The sequence below is a fragment of the Zingiber officinale genome, chromosome 8B (assembly GCF_018446385.1).
Source record: "Zingiber officinale cultivar Zhangliang chromosome 8B, Zo_v1.1, whole genome shotgun sequence".
NCBI lineage: Eukaryota > Viridiplantae > Streptophyta > Magnoliopsida > Zingiberales > Zingiberaceae > Zingiber > Zingiber officinale.
In genome coordinates, this window is record NC_056001.1 from 90,307,701 (window position 1) to 90,333,434 (window position 25,734).

Below are 25,734 nucleotides of genomic sequence, written 5' to 3' on the forward strand. Positions count from 1 at the left end.
ACTTCTATATCCAATGAACCTGCATCAACTTGTTAAGTATCTTGCATTTGCATACTTAACAAACTTCATCAGTAACGACATTAGCATTACTTAAAACTCTTTGTCGCACATATTAAAAATCACTTGAGGCATAATTGCACCAAAAACGATTACAAGATCAAATAGATGGAAATGGAAAGCTTATTGATCTAGAAAAATGGAGGGGAGATCCAAAGAGAATTCCTAGCGAATGTAACAGCCACTGTTATCCTTCATCGTAAAATACCTAGAGAGAAACTAAGCAATGTTGGGCAATGTATAAAAATTATGAAAACAAAACTCATTTAATTACATGATGATATATTCAATTCCAAGATAGGAAAGGAGTGGGGAACGGCTCGATCGGCTGTAAAGGAGGAAGTCAGAAGTGGAGAACGGCTCTCGTACCAAGATTAAAGATGTGCTCTTTGTGAGTCCAGTGGAGATAATAGGTGCCTGTGAGCCTTTGCGAAAGACGTGGAAGAAAAGGCTGTGCATTTTCCTTTCTACAACTTTTTCTGATGTGTGTTCTTTTTACATTCCTCCAGTCAACGGCCAAGACTTCTTCATAGAACTCTACAAGTGATAAACAGGCTTTTCTTCTCTCCAATTGGTACTGGTCAGCACCAAACCAACACACAATGTCAATTTACCAAAATAGGAAACCGTTTGGAGCCCACCTGTACGTGATTCTCTTAAGAAGACTATTAGTAGCAGAGTTGTATAAGACTAGGTAAAGCATAATGTGAATATTATCATAGAATTGCATTCCACCATCAACCATTTTACATGATATCAACATTTTTTCCTGTACAATTTGAGGCAACGCTTGTCTGATCCCGTATACTTCTGTAACACAAGAATCTAACCATAAAAAGCCTCGTGGACAAGTCAGATTTGATGTGTTCCTTCAGAAAGCGAAAGTATGCCAACAGAATGGCATGGATATAATATATACAAACTTCAAGATATGAAGTAGACACACTCACCCAAGATACATATAGTACCAAGGAAAAATGGAAACGTCATGTTGCTTCTTTGAAAACCATCATCTGTTGAAAGGAAATGGAATTTCATAAGCAACTATAATTAGAATGTGGCACTCTTGAAATATATAACAATTTTCTTTCCATTATAACCAGATGAACAGAATTTCTACTACACTATTTGATGAGAATAAAGAGAAAATTATATTTTTAAGTCTGCAGGAAAAAGGAATCTAGTTAGCCGTAATTGAACTAGCAACTGAATCATGCTTCTCCCTTTGGTTTCGGTATACTTCCCACATGAGACAGCAAAAATTAGGTCCAGAAGAAATGACAGAACACCTCATTTGATAGGAAGCAGAAAGATCTTCTCAAAGTGTTCATGCTTCATTTATTTCAGAATAAAGCAGGTATCTCCCAAAAAAACAATGCAATGGTATAAGGTATTGTTTGACAGAAAACGCGTCTTTTAAATGTTGAAATTATACTAAGAATAATTCATTTCCTCCAAGAAATATATATGAAAATAAAAACATGTCAATCATGATGGGCTGATTGATATCAAAGAGGTCACCTAAGTACTTTGATAAGAAGCCACAGATGTTAGTGGGTAGTCGAGCACAAAAAATTTTCATAGTTTGCAAGGATCTGGGTTGTGACAAGTCAAGCTTCTAATTTTTAAGAGTAGTTCGCTGCAAGACTCATAAGGACTCACAAGCTATCATTTACAAGAGAAAAGTTGCAAGTTGAATAAAATACTGCAACAATTGTTTTCTGGGTAAGTGACAACCAAGTTCTGCATGTTGGTCGTGTTGAATAAAAAATACCATAAACTAGATTTCTGAATGGAAGTGCAGAATTCTAGGTATCAATGCTGAAGTCTAGAAAATCTAAATGATGGCTAACTAAAACAATCATTCATAACACAAACTAGTTACCTTGCCGCAAACAGGACATGCTTCGCTTCTCTCCATCCACTCATATATACAACCAAGATGAAAATGATGTGAACATTGCATTATTATCTTTGGATCTTCGGAAGTATATTCTGCAGAAATCATATCAATCAGGCTGAAGTAAGGATATTAACCATTAATATCAATGATAAAATTAGAGATTAACTTTTTTCCTTTTATTTAACTAGAATAAACAAAACAACAACAAAAAACTATATATTTCCACTATTTGAAGTCTCTATGTGGATATTTTTTTCATTATTCCATCTAAGGATATACCAATAATAATACCAGGTCATTTATATGTATGAAGTCAATTCATTTTGAGGTCATTTATATGTACGAAGTCAATTCATTTTGCCCATCAACACAATCACATGGCCAAAAAAAAGACAAATTTCTGAAAAAAATCACATAATCTCTCCAATATGGCATTAGAGTTTACTTTTTAATTCTAATCCAGATACTATGTGAATCAAAGAATTGTCCAGAATGTACCTACCTTCTCCACTCAAATGTATCAGTTTTTCATAGTAATATTGCAAAATCAACCTAGTGACCCAACTTCACAAGTCACACAATGTAAATGGATTTCCCAACCACATAGGCAGACGTAGGATTTTTCTAAGGAGGTGATAGACATAATAAGCATAAAAATTATCTATGATTAGGTATATTCATCAAATTTCCAATAAAAACATCCAAAATATATATAGAAAATTCAAAAAATAAATGAAAGAAGAAAACAAGAAGGAAATAAGAAATATCTATCAAGTATAAGCAAAAAAAGGACTTTAACATAGAATAGTTATTTTTGGATTGGAAAAACTTCCAAAACGATTCTCCAAATGCTTTCTAACAAGTTTTCACAAAGCACTGCACTGCCTAGCAATGACAAACTCCAAGAGGAGCAATGACAGCTCGAACAGAACATCCCTTGTATGTTCTACTGCATTCAAGAAACAACAACAAATACTCCATCTACAGTGAGATTATACGGCGTTCAAGGGTTCTTTCATCTACAACAAGTATTTCTATTTTGTAGTTTTTCATTTTGCTTTATCATTCGTGTTGGTCCTTTCTTTTGATTTTCATTGCTTTCACTCTTATTATTAATCTGTTGTAACTAACTTTGTAAAAAGGTTGGAGGCCTTCAAAAAGTAGAAAGTATAGTAGTTTTCAAGGGACAACTTAGCTGATGAGTTCATAGGCCGTAAAGTAAGAATTTCTGGTTTCGAACCACATAAAACACTTGTGTGAATTTATTTTTGATTTTATATCTCCTATTTACCTGCACGATTTTTTTTTCTATCTCTATTACTCAAGTCTTTCAAAACCCATATTTCAACTAAATATTCTTTTCATACTTAAAAAAGGCATTTCAACGTGATATTTTAAATTCAATTTTAAGTCCTTAAAAGAAATTCTAAAAACACTTATCTCTGCTGCATTTTTCTCTTTCCATAACATTTGTTTAAGTATTCAAACATTTTTCTATTGTGTTTGGATAAGTCTCATAAGGTTTTCAAAATAACCTTGATTAGGCTATTCACCACCCACCCACCCCCCACCCAGTGTCTCTCTCAATCCAACACCACCTCCCTAAGATTCTAAATTTGCATGGACCTACTCACTAATACACATGTGATCCCTGTATCCCCCTTCGCTTTAACAAATTAAACACCATATATAATCTAATTGCATTTAGATAAGTCTAATAAATTTTTTGAAATAACCTTGATTAGGCTATTCACCACCAAGCGTCTCTCTCAATCCAACGCCACCTCCCCTAAGATTCTAAATTGGAATGGAACTACTCACCAATACACGGGTGGTCCATGTATCCCCCTCCACTTTAACAAATTAAACACCATATATAATCTAATCATATGGCTTACAAAACCACCTACTACCCCATAACTAAACCAGGCCCACCTAACATTTTCTCAAACCCAGAGAAACTTATCTTCCCTGACCATTCAAACAATCAAAACCTGCTCTTTTACTTGACAACCTCTTTGCTGATTGGTGATTCAATGAAGAGGTCAGTGTGCAGCTATGACAACGAATAAGTGATAGCAACAAAGATCAACCATGAGACAATGGTAAGCAGTTCAGTTATTCCCTTCAACCTAATGAAGATTTCTCTTTGACTATGTTTACTTAGAGGGAGGGGAACTGAAGGGAGGGAAGTGAAAGAAAGACAGGGTCCAAGAAGATATTTAGGAGGATGACAAAGAAAGATGGAACCATTACATGTAGGCCCTTCCTTGTTTTACATGAGGAGAAAGCTGAATGAAAATAATACCAAATGTCTAGGTTTTCTCTACCTTTTGTCTTTATGTTTACCCATGTTTTCTATTAACAGGTCTCCTCAGATTCCACATCTACAATAATCTTTGAATGTAGCTATCACATACTATCATATCAAATAAAGATCTTTATGTTATCATGGAATTTAATTTTTGCCTTGGAACAATCAAACTAGCTAAAATGATTTCATAATGCTCCACTATCATCCTAACTAAAGATCACCAAGGATTTTGGACTCAATTTTTTATGCAGATCATGTTCCATTATTTTCTGAAAATTCTTGATATCTAATGCAAATTCTTAAATAAATTCTAATTATTTATCAGTTTATGTTTTCATATAATCTATTTTTTCACATGAAAAAATTACTCAATTGCATTTTTCAAACTTTTCCCTCCAAACACGCCCAATAAAACTATCAAATATCTTTTTCAAAATAATAATTCATAGCAAGCATTTAGAGCAGAATTGATCCTCACTCTGAAATTTTTAAATCAGGAAATTAACACCCCAACCAAAAAATCATCCTACTAAATCTCCTAGAGTTAACTTTCACAATCCTAAGTCAACGGTTTCAAACTTAAATTGCATAAACTTTGATACCAGATCTAGTATGTCTCAATCGATATGGGATTATCATGTCAATGAAAGAGATGAGATTCAACAAATCTACTTAAAAGCCAAGAAAATATCAACTCACTTCTGAATTCTCTTGAATACGCTTATGAGAATGGTCATCACTTATTTTATGATATAAATTGTTTTATGATTGGTTGGAATTTTTAATAGAAAAAACTGTTTTCCATGTTTTCTCTTTAATCTGTCAATCAGATGCCAAATAGCTAAGGCCTCTACAGAAAATGGATTTCAGTTGTGGAAGAAAACCAATAATGTGTTGAATTGAGTCTCCTAAACAATGTTATCATGATCTCATGACTCCAGTTCTACACATCTAAAAGTCTTTAGGAAGTAAATTTTTGAACAAGTTATGATGGATAAACTTTATGCAGCCAGTCCCAAATAGGTTGGACAAACACTGCATAGTGATAATGATGACAAGTGACTGCAATAGCAATTTTAGATTAATGTTGTTAAATGATTAGCAGTTCGAGGTTGGACTTGTATATGTCATAATGAAAGTTCACGTTCATGCAGACGAGAAAATTTTATTTGATTTGTCAAGGTTTTGGCTTCATAGAAAGAGAAGACTGTTGTCTTGGGAAATGTTCCACCACATATCAGCGGCGTCCAAGGCTTCTTCGTAGTGTGTATTCTCAAATCTAAGTTTGTTCATTTATATTTGATTTCTTCAAGTAGTTTATGAAGAGCATCTAGCTTTTCATAATGTTGAGTTTTGTTACTTACAATCCATTCCTTTGATTGTAGTAACAAGGCTTTGGATTCAATATCTGAACCAGAATTTTGGATCTTTTGAACGATCTCCTTTTTCTTAGCAAGATTGTCCACTTGTAAAGTACGTTGTAAGGTTTCTGAGTGGCTTTTAGATAATCAAGATTTCTTAAGACTTCAGCTAAGATCTGGTTATATTGAACCAAAGTTGTAGTAAACGTTTCAAGATTGTGGACTAAAGTATGTTGTTGATTTTCTAAAGTTAGTCCTAAACTAATTACTAAGTCGGTAATGGAATTCAAGTGTGTGTTGTCTGTGTGCAGACAGTGAGTATATGCTTTTACCCTGATATAACAACTATGTTTACTGTGATCAAGAGTAATTATTGTTCTTGGTTGTAGGGCTAAGTCTAAATATTCTAACTTTCTTAGTTGTGATGAAATAGAAAGCATACGTTAAGTTCCCAAAGTCGTAATAGGCTCTGATACCAAATTTTTCTCTTATCACGGCGTTGTTGTTTTCTTTTTTTCAAATTTTTGGGTAATCTAAGCCTTTTTGAAAGATAATTTTCCTTAGTTTCTATGTCTCACCAGTGAGTCTTACCAAGTAGAGAACAACAAGAACTATTGTCGGCTTTTTAACTCTTACCCTAGTTCTGTTCAGGTCTTACAGTCATCAACTTTGTTTGCCTTACTTAGCCAGCACAAGTTTTATTGAGCAAAAGAGAAACCAAACAATTCCATCTTCTCCCTTAGCCAGTTACCGTTCTACCTTTGGTATACTTAGATAAGGACTGAGGATTCTTCATAAGAAAGTAAGAAAAGACAGAGCCTTCGAAAGGCCTAGATAATTTTATTAAGCTGTCATAAGTGTCTTTGTTGCTCTCTTAAATTGCTTAACCTAGTCATAATTTTTCACCATGAGATCAACGATCACTTATTTCAACCTTGCTATGACTCATGAAAATTGACAACTACTCATCTTTTGCTTAATATAAACAAGCAAGCTTACTGTGGATCATGAGAATTCTTCAACAATTTCTCTTAGTTAATAATAATACTAAAATTGATTTCCATTCAACTAGTTCAAATGCAGTTAGTGCTAGGGTCGATGAAGGGGGTGAATAGCCATAACCTGAAAATAATAAATTTTATCTTGATCTTGCAAATGCAAAGCTTATACAATGTTAGCAAATCAATGCTATTGGGATTCTGAATATCAAAGATTGCAATGAAAATGATGTACACAAACATAAATAAGATAAGCAAAATGCTAATCCAAGATATTTAACATGGTTCAGACTCGTTGGAGTTACTTCGTGGCCTACTAACTTGTAAGACACTCTTTGAAATTCTTCATCAATCACCACCTTCAAGAGGCAGGGAAGGCCTTGTACAAGAATCTTCTCAAAAGGACACTCAAGGCTTATATAAACAAGGTTTCAACAACTACATTTTAAGCACCTTTGGTCAACTAAAATCATTTTTGTTACTCGATCAATAATGAATTGGCCAATTGACAGGACAAGCTTCAACTCTTGTAGTGTCCATCTGACTGAATCCCATTTCAAATAACTGGCGCCAGAACAAAGTCATACATTCTGTTCTCTGAGTATACTGTTTTCATTAACTCCTCAGTCAACTCAGCCCTTCAATCTACTGAGGTCACTTTGACTCGACTTGGCACATGGCTTATGACATTGACAGTCTACATAAAGCTCCAAGGTCAAGCTTGTCTATCAACAACAACAAGGAACCACTTTTTCCTTAATAGAAGACTAGTGTTATAATGGTCTCGTGATGAAGTGAAGGGAAAGGCTAAAGAAAGTGCAAGTGTAGGTTATGCTTGAGGTGACAGTTGTCAAGGGGTCACGTGCAATCTCCTATTTTCATGTGAAGGAGGTTGCTTGCTTGCTTGGTGGATGGCTCGTGCAATGGAGAGAGAATTGAGTGAGAAGAAAAGATGCAGATGAGGGGAGGCAGCCAACCTTCCCTTAGGGGAATACCTCTTTAAAGAAAACTAAAGATTCTAATGCATGGCTTTGATGCCATGTAGAATTTAGGAAAGAAAAATAGTGTATTGCACTTATATCAATTTGGAACTAAACCAACTAAACAAATATCCCTATTAAATCTAACACCTATAACAATTGAGAAGTTCCAAATTAGGATGAATTATTCCTCTAAATATTGATAATTATATTCACTATGTTTGGTGGAAAGTTTGGAATGATAGAGAAAATAGATTAATTAAAAAAAATAATCTGATAATAATTTTGTAAAATTTAGTTAACCACTTTCACAACAAACTCATCATGAATTTCAATTAACATTAACATGATAATGAAACTGAAATTGTATATCCATTAGGGATCTTTGGTTTACATGATATAAAACAAGTTTGAAGTCACTTATGTCAATTTTATTATACTAAGACAATGAGTATTTTTTATTAAGGAATAGATAGACCTAATATATTTGATATGTCTATTGAGAAAAGGATGAGCATAAGTAGCATTACATCCCAGATTATCTAATAAAAGTACCCATGGATCTTATTAAGCAACAAACATGGGTTAGCAGTAAAATAAGACGCATAAAAGCCCATAATTTTAGGGTGAATTGCAAAACAAAATATAAATGAAATAATTTGATTGTTTAATCTAATCAAGGAGTGTCTTTTTGCAGTCAAAATAAATAAAGCATGCTCAAAGTTAAATATTTCTACATGCGTTAAAGAAAAGGTAACATCAAAATCTCATCCTTTTGCAATCATAACATGCTCAAGAAGTATGTTTCCACTCATCAAGAAATCCTAAAAGCTTATCTACTTGAGGGAAAGGAAGCGAAAGTAGTGGAAAAGGAAGGGGGAAGCAATCAAATCCTCTTGTCCACTAAGAAGAAGAAAAAAAAAGGAAAGGAAAGAAGGAAGCAATTTGAAGCTCTTTTCCACACTTTTGGCTGCTCAAAAGTGGACTGAAGGAGAAAGGAGGAAGCAATCAAATCCAATTGTCTACTGGGACAGAAAAACAAAAGGCAAGGGGAAGAAGGAAGTAATTTGAAGCTCTTTTCCTCCACCCAAAAGTGGATGGAGAGAAAAAGAAGAAAAGTAACAAAAAGACTGATTTAACCCTGCATATCTGGGCACAAAATCAAAGAATAATTTTGTCATTTTCTCTTCTTTTCTCTCCATTCAATGATAAGATAGCAACCCCCCCATCCCTTAAAATATAGAACAAGAGATGTAAATCAACATATTCTTTTCGTTGTCATTTGTGTGGGTTATGGTGTTTCAAATCTATCTATTCAAGCAAAACTTAGATAATTTTAGAACATAAACCACTTATAGAGTACCCTGCCAAATTTATTCATAAATTGAACAGAAGTTAATACTTTGACCCTCACAAAGAACAAGAAGATTCATCTGTGGTATAATAAAAAGCGGGACAAAAGCTTTCCAAGTCCAAAAAAGTATATAGTTGAGATAATGGGAAAACATATATCATTTGATTACCTTTTGACTATGCAAGGAACTTTTGTTAGGTTGTTATGTAACAAGAAAAAAGCAATCTCTCTCCTCAACAAGGCAACATGTTTCAAAAATTCATAACAAATTGCTTAGATAAAAATAAACTATAGACAGTGATTGATAAATCTACCTTCAAGGCATGTTGGACAGACATCCTCCTCTTCAGAAGAAGGAAAGAGGTAAGTTACTTCTTTTCTGGCTTCTGCAGTGTTCTTTAATGAAGACTCAGGTATACAGAATTTGGATCGTGAGTCAAAGTCTGACTTAGATTTGCTTTCCATTCTCGATGATTCTGTCTCACAAACATTGTTACTTCTACATGATTCAGACTCCTCATGGTAATGGCTAAGGAACTTATTGTTGGACATAACTCCATGATGAGGCCGAGAAAATCTCGGATCATCATAAGGTATTGGCCTGGGAGGAGACTGGTATGTATCAGGAATAGAGTCATCAACAGTAGGTGCTTGAGATACAAAAGTAATTCTCTCCTGCACAGATGAAGTAGCGGCATGCACTCCTCTTTGAAATAAAGCAATGTACTGCAAAAAATAAAATGGAAAAAAACAAGACTTTCTCAATAATAGAAATGGACCAAATATAGGTAAACACATTTCAACTTCTTCATAACGACAGGAAATGTATAGTAGTTGATTTCAAAAACTAACTCAATAACATTAATCAAAAGCATGACCTAACAAAACATGAATTTCACAGATTGCTTTCATTAACATTGCCCTTTCCACTCAAGACTCCTTTTGTACCTTTAAATTGTTTTGGACAAGCATCAACTCAAAATATAACTTGAATAGGCTGACAATCAATTAAACAGAGTTCTCTTATCAGCATATCAAGTAGTAATTCCAGTATCTTACTGAAGAACATGTAAATCATGGCCGTCTAGTACCAGCCAATTGCAACAGGAGTAGCCTGGAGGGCCTACACAACATTAGGCTATTCATGCCTGCCAGCAGATAATGGTAAAGATGTCCTCTTTTTGAATTGAAACTTCTGAAGGTAAAAGGGACATAGATTTTGTCTGCACCTTTTTGCCTGCTATAATATGCATCCTCATCGGACTCAATTTCAGCCCAAATACAAATGCCTCATAGAAGACAAGCAAGGAATTCATGAATCGTAATCAAACAGCTCCTCCATAAAAAAAGGGAAAACAAACTTCTTTTTCAAGCTTTCATATTTCTCCAAAATAAAGCCAAAACCACTAGTGGCATATGGCAGTGAACTTGTGCATAGACTTTACACACACCATAATTGAAAAAGTAAACAAATAAAGAAAAAACAATAATTAAAGAAAAAAAATTAGAAATTAATTCAAGATTGATTATCCCAAGTACAAGCGCCTCATGGAAGGCAAGCTAGGATTTCTCGAATCTTAATCAAACAGATCATCCATGGAATAAGGGAAAACAAACTTTTCTATCAAGCTTCACAATGTTTCCAACATAAAGCCAAAACCACTAGTGACATATGGAAGTGAACTTGTACATAGACTTTACGCACACCATAATCCATCCAAGGAAAGGAATAAAGCAAAAAACAATAATTAATAGAAAATAAATTAGAAATTAATTCGTGATTAGCATATCTACAATAAAAAGAAACAAACTAAGAAAAAAATAAAGATAGGTGTCTAACAAATTTTAAATTTGATTTTTTTTTTCATTTGATAATTTGGATCCAATTAGCATTTTCTATTTTGGTAATAAAGAAAGAATAATTATAATCACAATCAAGTCTTGCATATTTTTCTTATTTAAAATATTTCTTCCCATTTCGCTTTGAGTCAAGTCTATTAGACCATTTGTGCATCTAAAGGGGGGTGAATAGCGCTTTAACTGTAAATAAAATATTTTCCTCTTGCTTAGGTTAATGCCTTAGGTTAATGCAAGGCGAAGATACAAGTTAGTTTTTTCAATTGTGATTAGAGTATGCACAATGGAAATATAAGAACTATATACACAGAGTAATTCACTAGATGAAAGATGTAAGCTGGTTCGGACCCTAGGTCTTACTCCATGGCCTAGTAATCCATTAAGTACACCAAACCCAAAATTCCTACCCTACACCATGCTCCTTTGAGAGAGGTGGAGAAACCTCATATAAGATATAAAAGCAAATATTTAATGTGTCTGAGTTGTGCATTTGAGGTCCCCTTATATTTTACTTATAGTAATGAGTGTGTATTCAAATAGAAGATAAAATAGCTTATTTGGATAACTTGTTGGAATCAATCAATTGAATTGCAATTGACAACTGATACACAAATAAGATAACATTATCGTTCAATGGCTAGAATTCAGTTAACTAAGTCTTGCATCCAGTTGACTGATGCAATTGGCTGATACCGTGATAAGATAAGTTATCGCTCAATGGCATGAATTCAATCAACTAAATCTTGCATCAAATTGACTAATATACTCAGTCGACTGATTATACATCCAATTAAACAGGTCAGGTAGGTTGGGTACGATCACAATCTTATCAGCCAATAATTTTTATCTTCGGTCGACTCAACTATGACCAGTGATACCCATGTTATGTTACCAAAAACATATTAAGATTAAACATCTAAAAGTGATTAAATTTTATTGGGACTCAAATTGGGATATAAGTAGAGTTAAATTGGACAAATTAGGATTGAACCAAATTAGATGCATTGTTTTGAGGAGTTTATATATTTGAGAAGTTGTTTGTTTTTCCGAATTATCTGCGCACCACAACTCCCACTCCTCTCCTTGGCATCTCTTTTCTCCTGAGCCCTCTCTTTCCCTCTTGCGATTTCGCCCAAAAGCCATCAGCTATGCTGGAAGTGTCCACCTTGCTGGAATCCGTCGCCCTTGCTGGAAGCAGCAGCCTCCTTCCTGGGAGCCACCGGCCCTGTGGATGCAACTGCCATACCACCCCCATTGGGAAGTAATAGTGATGTGGCTGATTTATCTGTAGGTAATGATGATAGCCTCCTTGAGGTTCCAAGACTTCTTCCATTGCTGTGATTTTGTTTCATCAATGCTTCCAATAGGGGATCATCTGTAATCATATTTCTTATGCTGCTCTTGATTAAATTCCTTGCCACTACGGAGTTGTCAGTTTCAGATTGGTTCTTTCCCATCCTTGCAGTTCTGTAATTTGATCCTCATTGAGAATTTTTAGGAGTATAGATATTCATATCAGAATCAGATCTCACTATTCGCCATCTGAGTCGTGATTAGCATTGGATGAATTGTGATTGAGCGTCTATCCTTCTTCTTTTATAGCAAAAAGTGATTACGCTCATCCCAAACGGCTCTCACAAGCCCGTCCCTAGATTATGTGAAGAGAGGTAAAACATGGAGTCAGCTTATAGCTAACCGCCAAGTGGCTAGGGTCTATCCTTCTTCTTAATGATTGATTGGGAGGTAGGTAAACATCCTCAATGTGAAAATATATATTCATAGTGTAGTATTGAGTAATCAATACTTGTTTTCATTCACATCTTGCATATCTAGTTGCTAACGGACCCCTGAGGGGGTTAGTGTAAATTCTAGTCTCTTCAAAAGTATGCATTTAATTAGTTTAGTTACCTTTAATCTAAATGTTTGTTTTAACATTAGTGAAGTTCACATACAATAAGCGAAGCTAGTTTCACGATAAACTTAGCTTGTATAGGGCAAGACACATGCAATCAACTCAATTAGCCAATGCACCAAACTTATCTTGTCCAACACTTACATAAGTCAACTCAAACAGTTGACTAAGTAACCCAATCAACTAAAACAAACAAACATCAATGTTGACAAAATCTTTTATTTTGCTTGACTTGCACCTCATAAGCCCACACAAAACTTTGAGATCAAACGCATATTTAAGCTACAACCAAGAACGCATGTTTCCCAATCGAAGGCTCTCAATAAAACCTATCTAACCCGAAATCGTGAACCTAGAGATTACAAGGAACACAATATCTGACAGTTCGCTATCTTTTTAGTTGTCACCATTTTACATTGTCTAAAAGTTCACCTTACATTAAGTCCTTAAGTCCCTCAAATACACCAAATTGAGGTCCTGCTACACATGTCATCCTTCACTTTCACCTATGAAGTCCTCCAACTCTTGCTATTCTGTCAAATTTGTTGAACCTCTGGTCTCCCTACACTGCTGCCCCTAGGATGTCCTATATCATCCTTCTCTAAACTCCAACGGACCTCTTGAGCCTTGAGTTGAATCAACTTAGTTGCACTAAATCAACATCACAATTCGACCTCGTTGAGTCATAGACTCCATGAGCTTCTAGTGCATGCTTACCAAGACCTTGCAAACTCCATGCCCACATCAGTGACAAGGTAGACCTAATAAAAACTCTTTGTCAAATATATTAAAACATGTTGATCGAAAACAACCACTCAATGCATTATTGCACTAACAAAGTCAATAACAGAAGTTCTTATGAGTCCTTTAATCTTCATCTTCAAACTAATACAATTTCTAATTTGTACTTTTTCCTCTTTGTGAGATAATTATATTCTTCGCTTCATTTTAAGTTCTTTGGTGACTTGACAGTTTGATAATAGTGTTGCATGTTGCAACACCTAACATCAGAGGCAAAACTTGGTGGTTGATCTCAGTATTAGTTACTCTTTTATTCTCCACCATCTCCAAGCTTTAGTGTCACCCATATCCATGACCCTTCTCATGATTGCCCTCCTTAATTGGGTTTAAACTAAACTCTCGCATAGTCAGTCATCTTCATTGCTGTCATTCTTCTCTTTCTCCCTATATTGTTGCTCTTACCTACTCAACTCAACACCACCATTCAAAAGAAAATGTAATTAGGGAGGAAAAAAAGAGAAAAAGAAAATTTAAAGTGCCTCCCTCCCTCAATGTGAAATTGCCACTATCATCGCTCGTGTCTTTGTCAGGTCCCTTGTTACAAAGTATAGCGTAGACATAATTCTCAACCTATGGCTTTACAAGGAGAACAAGGCTTCCATCACAATGGTGTGCATTATCCTACCCCTCATCCATGCCCTCTACACCAACATGCCCATTGGACAAGAGTGTCAAATGCACCTTCCTCCACCTTGCGAAACTCGATGAGCGCCAATTCGCTATCAATAGCTCCAACACAATCCCGCCCATCTTCAGCTTGTTGGAGTCCAATGCCTACGAGAAGGACATCACTACCACATTTTTTGCTCTGCTCACCTCTTGCAAGAACAAGTTTCAAGCCATCGATGTTGAAACCCAGAAATATTCCTTCTCAACTCTTAGACTTGGATCAAAGTTCTCTCACACCCTCGCTTATAATCTCCACTTGTGGAAACACCATACCATCACTTGAAGTCAACTTCTCCTACATTGCGACCTTTTGATAGGTACACATAATCTCTATTGGCCTACCTAGATGAGCCTGCCTTGTAAAAAACTAGTCATTAATAGGCTCTTCTGCTTCTGCTACCCTATTTGCAACTCAAATTCTGAGTGTCGTTGTCTACATCATACCAAGCTAGTCACCACTTAGCTATATGTTTATATTTTTATGTTTAGTCTAGAAATTTTGAAGGGAAGCCTTGCCGCAATAACAAAATTGTTGTCGTGTGATCCGAAGGTTGCGAGTTTGAGTCTCAAAAAAAGTCTCTTGCAGAGCAAGGCAAAGTTGTGTGCAATAGACTCTTCCCTGGACCCTGCATTGGCGGCACACCCTTTGTGTTTAGTCTAGAATTTTTAAAAGTGTACCTTCTAGTCCTTTTATATATATATATATATATATATATATATGTTGTTGTAGTAGCAACAATACCAATAAGAAAAGTGAGAGGAAAGAAAAAAAGCAAAGAAAGCAATAATTGAAAAAAAAAGTTAAGATTAATCTAAATTTAAAACTTACAACAACAATAACAACCAAAACTTTTCCCACTAAATCTGAAACTTACAAAAGAGAAAATTTAATCTAATGTAAGTTTGGTGGAACTACAATGAGAACACTAAACGCCATCCATTGATCAAGCTCCAACCACATAACAACTTCACCACCACACTAGACTTGCTTCACTTTGCCCCCACAGGTTGGTGCAGTTAGTACCTATACGGATGGTTGCTCAAATATGCGGTCAATTCCCAACGGGTACAAAATGCCTCACTGGGTGCCTAACCTCCCCCATGCAAAGGATTGTTGCACTAGAGCAAATGCCCCCCATGATGTATACCCTTTTAGAGAGTGTGGAGCCACCCCTAAAGGAGCCACTACGATGATGACTTCACCTTTACTCTAGTAGACTTGCTTCACTTTAGTATACTTGCTAACTCACTCTCTTTGAAAATTTCTTTGTTTATTAAGTTGGTAATTTTAAGTCACTTGCATTTAACTAGTTTTTTCATAATTTTATATATATCATTACATTATCTTCATAATGTTCCTTAGTTTAATTATTATTTATCAAAAAATATATCATTATTAACATCCCCTTTTACTTATATATTTAATTAGTTTATCATTTATTACATTTTCATATGTTATATTTATCGCATTGCTTTAGAATCATGGATACTTGTACACATATTTTAGAAACTACCATAATTACCTCTAAGTAACAAAGAGATATAGATTTTAGGAATGAGAGATATTGACCAAACTATACTCGTGAACTTCAACTTTAATTTCATGATATTTATTCGTACACTACTAATTTCATGACCAACATGTAAACTCATACACAATCACATCTTATATCTAGAGAAGATTAGATAATTATTGTAAAATTGTGTATGTTATAAATATTTCTCTAAGATGTAATGTATTTCATGATTGCTTAGATGACATTGAAAATTATTTTGACATTTTAACTTATCCTCCACTAAACGACTATGATTTGTCAAGCTCACACTTAATGGACCCGCTAAAATTATTAGCAACATGTTGAGAGTACTAGAGATTAAGACGAACAAAAATTTGGCATACATCATCATGAAATAAAAAGACAATTGGTGTAAGATATATCTCACTAAAACTCTACGAGATAGCCTAATATGTAAAAATAAAGCAATCTTTCTTAACTAAATTAATCTCAAAGTTAACATCCGAAGACCTTAATCTTAAAGGTAATATCCGAAGACCTTAACTCATGGTCAACTCTAAAAACTTTTTAGTAAAATTAAAAATTTTGTACCTGAAGAATCTTTCTAGTATGTTTGACCTTAAGAAAATCCTCTACTTACAAGAATCCTTTCATGACAATTTAGGTCCTGCCAATGACACATTAGACGAAGCCCTTAATGATGCAATCATAGAACATTTTAACTTAACTTTTTAGAAGACCAATACTAACAAATCACTTAGCATATTACCTTCCAATCTTAACACTCATCAACAAGCTAAGTTTGTTTCTTTATTTGCTTTTATACCAAACTAAGAGTTCCACTTAGCGTATGAGAATGGCATCTATCAATACGGAAGATAAAATTATTATGAATAATGATTATTATAAAGTACATAGTGAGAAAATTAATTTTCATATTACACTTATGAATTCAAATTTTCTTGTCACATCTACTTTAAATGTATTTATATCCTACATATCTAGACAAGTACAGTGTTCTAAATTTCGGGATAGGCGGACGCCTAGGGGCGTTAGGTGGCCGCCAACCGCACCGAAAAGGTGTTGAGCAGCCAGCCTGGGCCGCCTAGCCACCTGGGCAGCTTCGGCACTGCTTCGCTTTTGTGAGAAGCACGAAAATTTCCTTTTTTCGTTAAAGCCCTAAATCCTATCATTAAGTCGATTTGTCTGCCTCTCACCGTCGGTTCGACTGCTTCTCACCTCCGGAAGCTTCTGCTCGATCGGTAAGAATTTTTCTCTTAATTTATTTCAGTGCAATTCATTTTTTCGGCCTCCCACGACGCTTCCAGCGTCATGGGACGCCACCGAACGCGTCATGGGATGCCTCCAAACGCGTCTCAGGTCGCCGAAAGTGTTGTGGGACACGTCTGGTGCTAGTGTCACAAGACACTTCCAGCGGCGCCGGATGTGTCTCGCGATGCTTCTGGCAACGCCGGAAGTGTCCCGCAACACATCAAGTGCAGCCGAAAGCTTCCCGCGACATGTCCGACGCCGACATCATTGGCTACTGTGATGTTTTTTTCAATTTATTTATGATTTATTTAATTCAAGCAACTCCTCACTCGATAGTTCAAATAAGCTTTTATAAATCATAATTAAATTATCCCAATAAATAAATAAATATATATATAATATATTTAAAATTAAATCTTTTTATAAAAAAATTATTAATTTATTTATATTATGATAATTTTATATCTAAAATTAAAAAAATCTAATAAATATTATTAATTCACATAAATCATATTTATATTCTAATAATTTTATATTTAAAATTAAAAAAATTATAATAAATATTATTAATTAATTTATATTTTGATAATTTAATATTTAAAATTAAAAAATTCTAATAACTATTATTAATTCATATAAATCATATTTATATTCATAATTTTATATTTAAAATTTTAAAAAAAATTAATAAATTTTGTTAATTCATATAAATCAGATTTATATTCTCATAATTTTGTTTTACTGATTTATATTTTTCTATTTATTGAATTCAATGGTCTTAAGTCTTAATCATATCAAATACAACAATTCCATCAACTTAAAAGGATATTACTTGGAGTTATGTAGCATGCTCGGGTCCTAAAAATTCAAATATTTTATATCTTAATATTTGATATATAATTATATCTTCCTTATTTTATATATAATATTATATTTTTTTTTTTGTTAGGCTTGTTAATGATTCCAAAGTTCATAAATTTATTCTTAATTACTTTTCAGGTTATCACAATTAGGTTATTAAAAATATATTACAATGGCAAGCAATCCACCTTCGACAACATCCGTCACTCAACTCGAATCTGGGATTCTTTAGAGAAAATCAAATGATATCGGATAGGAGTTTGGAATGTTGATTGATCCTAAAAACCTCAACAAAGTTCAATGTAAGTTGTGGAAAAAAGATGTCGAAGAATGTATAGGATCAAGGTGCACATAGGAAATATACCTGAAAATATATCTAGTTGTCGAAAAGCATCTCAAGAAGATAAAAATAAGTGGAAAATAGCAATTTTAGAAGGGAGGAACAGAAAGAAGAACAAAATAGTGGAAGAATAAAGTTGCGAATGACTATTTCTCTAGATGAAAAAGAAAGTCCTGAGATTAAAGGGATAGATGGGATTAAAAAAACCTCACCCACTTGGCCCATGGATAAATATGCATCGGTAATTGCTCTAAAAAATGTAAGTTCGTGTGGGAGTAAAGTGTTTCACTAAAAAAAAATATAAATGAGACTCTTTTTAAAGAGAGAACTCAACAAGTTCAACAATATGTGGGCAGATGGGTTTATGAAAATGGAATCTCATTCAATGTTATTGATAATGATAACTCCAAGCAACTAATGGAAACAATGGGTCAATTTGGACCAAGATTCAAGCCTGCAACTCAATATCAACTTAGGAAGCCACGGTAAAAGCTGAAGTTAAAAAAACAAAGCAACTGCCGAAGAAACATAAAGAAGAATGGGTGCTCAATCATAACAGATGCATGGAGTGATAGAAAAAAAAGAGGCATCTTAAATTTGTGTATTAATGGTAAGGAGGGAACTACATTTCTAGAGTGGAGTCTTCAAACGAGGCACGTACAATTGAACTTATTTTTTAGTATATTGACAAGTGTGTCGAACAAGTAAAAGCTCATAATATTATTCGGATTGTAATAAACAATGTCTCCAACAATATAGCTGCAGCTAAATTGATGAGAGAAAAGTGATCTGGGATCTTTTGGAGTTCATGTGCAACTCACACTGTTAATCTTAATACTTGAAAGTATTAGCAAACTTCCACGATATACTTGAAACTCTCTTTTTTTTTAAAGATTCATATAAAAAAAGAATTAGGTTGAATGTCAATAGGTTGAATAATTTAGTATTTGTCTAATTTAATGTAGATTGTTGAACAACAAAATAAAGGAAAAAAAAAATGTCGATGTCCTTCTTGCAAAAGAAGCTTCAAATACACAAGGTTGGATTGTGGATGGTGGGGAAGATGATGAAGTTGAACTAGGTTTCGAGCTCACTTGGCAAATGGTTAATAAAACAAGTGGAGCAAATGAAAATCTACAACCCCAAAGAAGCTTTAGAATAAGAGAACTTCACGAGGATGATTTTACGTCCAAAGAAGAATAGGAGGATCACAATGATGATATTGAGTTGGTGTCCGATGAAGAACAAGTTGAAAATTATGAAGAAGTAGAATAAATATGTGATATTTTATTAGTTGTGTAATTTTGAACTCATTTTAAATTTGGTGTTATTGTGTTGGAGTTATAGTATATGATTTATATTATGTGATTTATTATATAATTTATATTGATACAGTGGAATCCGCCTAACGGCGTCTAGTCCCCGCCTAGGCGCTAGGCACTGGTCTAATGTCTGACTAGCACCTAGTGAATTTTAGAACCTTGGACATGTATGAGCTAGAGGGGGTTGAATAGCTAGCTTCACTTCTTTGAACTTGAATGGCAGCGGAAAACTCAAAGCAGAACTCTCAATCGCTAACACCTTCAATTTTACTTAGTATCCACCTCTTTGAGGTGACTAATCTAAGGGTTCACTCCTCACACTCACAACTCCACTATGAATGCCTCCTTCCCGAAGGCAGAGAAGTCTCATATAAACTCGAGCACGAGAATACAACAAGAAATAAAAGTAATACATTGAATACAAACAACTTTACATGAATCTTGCTTTGAATGTTTGTTGCTTGGAAATACCTCTTGATCAATTGGAAATACAGCAACACTTTGCTTCTAACTTCATAAGAACCAGCATGGAAGAAACTCCATGAAACCACCTTTTCTAGGGTTGTCTTTGGACAGGAAAATGCTTCCCAATCGATAGGATCTGACTATTCAAACATGCGATAGGATCCGACTGTTCAAACATGCAAAATGGCTCTTTTTCGCCCAACCAATTGATTGGTAAGTCATACCAATCGATTGGCAACTTCTGATTGATTAAATCAATCAATTCCGAAGCTTTTAGTTCTCTCACGAAGAGCCTCCAATCGATTACACCAATCTCTAAATCGATTACCCCAATCGATTCCAGAGCCTTCTGTACTCTTCGTGAAAATCTCCCAATCGATTGCCCTAATCGATTCAGAACCTTTATATTCGCGGCGAAAAATTCATTACTCCAATAGATTCCGGATCTATTTTTCGCGAAACCCTCTCCCAATTGATTGGCGATCTCGCTAATCGATTCACTCTGCTCAATCAATTAAGTCAATCAATTTGAGTAGAAAAACTTGAACTTTCGGGTTTAGGATTTGCCATTCAATTAATGAATCCCATCAATCGATTGCTAACCCTAATTTCAGCCTTTTCAAGACTGAAATCACGTCTTGCCTGGCTGACCTCAACCTACCAAGACTTCCGATGGCCCAACATCTAGTTTGTGACGTGTTAGGACTTCCCGTTACCTAGCATCCGGTTAACCTTGCCAGGGCTTTTTCACCAAGTGTTCGATCAACCTTTGACCCACATGGATTTTTCTCTCCTATTGACCTCAACCTATCGAGACTTTCATTGCCCAACATCCAATCATCTGTGACCTCGCATCCGGTTAAGCTGGGCTTCCTCACCAAATGTCAGTCAACCTTTGATCCACTTGGACTTTTCCCTTGTCTAGCCCAGCTAGGACTTCCATTGCCTAGCCACGATAGGACTTCCGTTGCCTAGCCCTACTAAGACTTCCACTACCTACCTCCGCTAAGACTTCCATTGCCTAGTTCCCAACTAGGTCTTCCATTGCCTAACCTCCCGGGCTTCTTCACTAAGTGTCCAATTAACATTTGACCCACTTTGATTTTTCCCTACAATCGACCTCAACCTACCAGGACTTCCATTGCCCAACATCCAATCATCCGTGACCTGTTGGGGCTTCCTGTTGCCTAGTATCCGATCAACCTTTACATGTCAAGGCTTCTTCGCCAAGCATCCGGTAAACCTTTGACCAACTCGAATTTTTCCCTTGCTTAGCCCCGCTAGAACTTCCATTGTCTAGCCCTGCTAGGACTTTCGTTGCTTAGTTCCCAACTAGGTCTTCCACTGTCCAACCCTGCTAGGACTTACATTGCCTAGTTCCCAATTAGGACTTCTTATTGTCTATGATCCGGTTAGGACTTCCCGTTGCCTAACCTCCGGTATGGACTTCCTCAAAGTATTTGGTCCTTCCTTGACCAACTTGACTTCTCTCTCACATAATGTCAAACATCAAAACTCAAGTTCGAGTCAACCCGAACTTAGTCAATTTGGTCAACCCTGAGGACGATTGCACCAACATCTACTTTATTAGACCATAATGTGAGAAATATGAGTTACAATGGTGTTTGCATGACTTTCCAACTTATTTACACCCAAGTTTAATTTTTAAATTAGAGGATATGCTAATTTGTTGGGTGAAATTTGAGCCTCTCTTTATGTGTTGAGTTTGTTATAGGATATGAAAATTCATTCCTATTACTGCCTTAGCGCCGCATGATTTGAATAAAGGTCGGGATAACATTCTCCTCCTATAAAAATCTCAAATGTTTTTTTGTCCATTGGCAATGGCAACCAAAAAGAAATGACGCATTCAAAGACGACAATGACGACAACGACAACAACCAAGCCTTATCCCCTAAAAAAAACATCTATTTCTTACTTATTCAAAAACACATCTAAAAAATATGAACAATGAAGAAATATTGTTGAATAGAGTTAGCAGAGCAATTGTTGCCTATGCCACCTGGAGTCAAGTATCTCCACAGTTGAAGAGAATAATGCAAACAAAGAAATTAAAAATTAAAAATAAAAATAATTGAAAAAAAATGGAGATTATTTTCATATTAACGTATTTACAATGAAAGGAAACAAACTAGAAAATCTTTGAGACCGGCCTATTTACAATAAATTTTAAATTTGATTTTTCCGTTTGATAATTTGAAGTCAAATGGCATTTCCAATTTTGTAATAAATAGAGAATAATTATAGTCTCAATTGAGTCTAGTCTATTTTCCTTGTTTACAATATTTATTTTTACGTTTGCTTTAAGTAAATAAAAGAAATTGTGTTGAGTTATGTACAATTGTTAAATTTTAAATTATCTAATTCCCTTCTTCAATTTCACTTCAAGTACTTCGTGGTTCAACGATTCAATTTTAGTTTTACATCACTACCCATCATACTAATAGGATCTAGAAATATGACCAATATTACCAACAAAGAAGGTAAAGTAGAAGACAACTCCTAATTAGAATGTTCTCCTTGCTAACTAACCTCATTTTAAGGAATATATACATAGTTATCTATATATTTTATACCAAAAGGTTATGTGAATCTTTCTAAAAACATGACTGCAATATTTTCTTTGCATTATTATTTTTCTTTACAAGTATATGTTGATGAAACCTCAATAAGCAAGCTTCTAATATAATTCCATTATGCTATTAAGGACCACTAACTAACAATGAAAAAAAAAATCCTACAATTATTGAAATGTGTTGTACATAACAGAATAAAAAAACCAAAAACCTCTTAATCTGATTGGGCAGGGATCCTTATCTTTGATTTAGTGTAAGGAAGTTAGATATCAATTGCAATAAGTCAAAAAGACTATTAAATTATGTCAAAAAGTTTCATGCAGCGTGTTCACCTTTTCATTGGACTTGCTTAGTTTTAGTCATCAAAGATCTATAATTAAGTCTGATTGCTTTATAAAGAATGAGGGCTCATGGATGAATGATGCATCACAATTTGACTGTGGCAGTTAATAGAATGGATATGCGTGAAGCGTGATTGTCAGATACAATCCAACTATGTTCTCCACTTCTCCTCAACAATCATTTAGGGTGGCAATACTAGAAGTAATACAGCAGTGGATCATTCATTACACAATTTCAAATCACCTGGCATTATGAGCTCAATAACGATTCAATGAGAGAAATTGATTATAGAAAGGGAGAAGCAACACAAGTAATCAATAAAAGCTCAACTTAGAACTCCAAAGTTCACCAAGGCACTTGAGCCAAAGGACCCGACTAATCCTATAGCCAACAATGATCATTATCATCATCAAAGTGTGTTTGTCCCAATTATTTAGGACTCTTATCCCTCCATCCATTGAGCTCTATGCAAAGCTATATATGTCATCAGTAATAATCAAATAAATGAAATTATTTTTATTATATTCACTAATTTTTTCTTAGACCTTCCAATACCTTGTGTGGCTTCTTCTCTAATAGATTTGTCTTCTAACAATAGAATATATTGGGCGCTTGTGAACATGTTCATACCATCTCAACTTATTTTTCCTCATTTCATCAACTTTAGGTGCATTGTGTTTGTCCCAACTATTTGGGATTGGCTATATGAATCTCGTTAATTGCCAATAAGCTTTATGTAAGGCAATACCACTAATAATCTTCAAATTAATGAAATATCTTTTATTATATTGTCTGATGGTTTTTCGTGTCTCTCTCTATTTGTTACACCTTCCACTTTAATAGATTTAATTTTTCTCCTCATACTAATATCAACTTTTTATTGAATGTGTTATGTAATTTCAACATATCCCCACGTTTTCATCTATTGGAGCTATATCTAATAGCTCTTAAATTAATTGCTCTTAGATATTAGTTTTCTTATTATTTTATAGCCAACAATGCTTTACCTAATTTGACGTGTAGCCCCTTCAAAAGAGTGTTTCCAACACAAATTTGATTTCCACAGTATGAATCTCTCATGATGAAATAATGTATTGCTGCTATTAGATCTTGTGTTTCTAGTCACATCTTATGTATTTTGCAAACAAGTAAGAATAATGTCATAGACATTATTATATTAGGTATCTGACCATCTATTTCTTACCAATAGCATATAGGAATATAGTGTTAATGTGTTTTAAAGGTTCAATACTAGAGAATTAAGAAGATGTACGACTACACTTCGGCTAGATTGTTATGTCAAACACTCAAAAACAACATGTTAGATGCAGATCCCCAAGAATTTAGCAACACTGAGAAGAGGTGTACCACATTAATGAATTGTTGACCCAAATATCTAAGGCAGATGCAATTTCTGAAAGCCAAAGCATTAGAATGTGGATGTTCCTCCATATCCTGGTGAAGAAAGCAAGAACAAACAGATCCCATATCCACAATTTACCCTGTCCAAAAATCTCGTTCCAACAGGACACTTCCAGTTTCCAAACTCAGAAATCTGATTAAATCAAGCATTCCGGGAAATAAATTTGCTGCTCCTCGTCTAATTGAAGGGAATAAAGGAAAAGGAAATTGGATGCAAGCCTGCAGAGATAATAAAATTTCAGCAATAATTGGATTTTGATATAAAATATCGGTAAATGAGCAATAAAATTATCGCGATTAAAAGATCATGTCTATCAAATACACTAAAGAAAATACCGCCATGTAGTCAAATACCGGAGGACCCAGATTAAAAGAACCCCGATCCACCTAAAAGAACTGATCTTTGGTGTAAAAACGCATTTAGACGAGATTAAAATGCTTGGTTCATCAAATCCCCTTCTTAGCCATCATTTTTTTCCCCATTTTAGGAGCCAGTGATGCCTCCAGAAACGAGATCCAAAACATAGCTTATTACAATAGCAAACAAGTTTAAAATACAAATCCAGTAGCTATATCTACAATCATCGAGATCGTAGATCGAGGGAAACGAACTTATAAAAAATTCCTTTTATGAAAATTACCAGAAGACGAGCTAAGAAAGCATCAGCTGTGTCAGATGGAATTGGACAAACCCCGTGGGAAAATTATTAGGGTTGAAATCTCTCTCCTCGGTAATCTTCGCCGAGGGCGAGAAAACGAGGAAGGAGAGTAAAACTGGGGATTTGGCCTTTGTTCATAATGGCGCATTAAGCTACTTTTCAGGACGTCATTGGACCCGTTTACACGGCACGAATCCGATTCTTTATGTACTGTTAATTTTAGACAAATTTTGGGATCCGACATCCATTAACTGTCTGGGTTGCGAAAGTTCCTTCAATTTTTTATTTTTACTTTACTACTGAGATTTTTTAACTAATTTGATTTCTTTTTACGTCTGATAGAACTACTTTTAGATTAATTACATTAATACTTTTGAAGAGATATTCTTTATTTTTAGTATCATAAAAAAATTGTTCTATTTTAAAAATATATCACTTTTGCATTTAAAAATACTCTTATACAGGGCCCTGAGATATGCCATTGAGGACAATAGTCAAGGGCTCTTAATTTTTAGAGACTCCTAAATTTGACATGTATATATAATATATATTATATATACTTAGATTATTTTAATAAAAATCAAAAAAAAATTTATTTGATTGGATTATTTTAATAAAAGTCTATATATATATATATATATATATATATATATATATATATATATATATAGAAAAATGATATACTCAAGGAAAAAAACTCAAGAAAAAATTTAAGGATAGACACATAAAGT

General features: G+C 34.4%; 1 protein-coding gene across 3 annotated transcripts; it reads right to left on the reverse strand.

The window, feature by feature from the left end:
- Window positions 1-752: 752 nt before the first annotated feature.
- Window positions 753-25,144, reverse strand: LOC122015300 (E3 ubiquitin-protein ligase At3g02290-like). 3 transcript variants are annotated; one of them, XM_042572116.1, is made up of 6 exons: window positions 24,986-25,144; window positions 24,699-24,871; window positions 24,291-24,563; window positions 9,282-9,693; window positions 1,943-2,052; window positions 753-1,070 (listed from the first exon to the last, which is right to left on the reverse strand). In XM_042572116.1, exons 3-6 carry the CDS (start codon window positions 24,408-24,410, stop codon window positions 1,044-1,046), a joined length of 669 nt encoding a protein of 222 aa, XP_042428050.1. In that variant the 5' UTR covers window positions 24,411-24,563; window positions 24,699-24,871; window positions 24,986-25,144; the 3' UTR covers window positions 753-1,043. The 3 variants fall into 3 exon arrangements, with proteins under 3 accessions (XP_042428050.1, XP_042428051.1, XP_042428049.1); XM_042572117.1 differs by having other exon boundaries at window positions 24,681-24,871; XM_042572115.1 differs by lacking the exon at window positions 24,699-24,871.
- Window positions 25,145-25,734: the final 590 nt, after the last annotated feature.

Bases quoted from the DNA above. Each gene is read 5' to 3' on its own strand.
- LOC122015300 (XM_042572115.1), bottom strand. From the start codon at position 24,410: ATGGGATCTGTTTGTTCTTGCTTTCTTCACCAGGATATGGAGGAACAT. The intron at 2,053-9,281 runs GTAGATTTATCA...TGATTTCTGCAG, and splicing joins CTGTCCAACATGCCTTGAAG to AATATACTTCCGAAGATCCA. The intron at 1,071-1,942 runs GTAACTAGTTTG...TCCTTTCAACAG, and splicing joins CATGTCCTGTTTGCGGCAAG to ATGATGGTTTTCAAAGAAGC.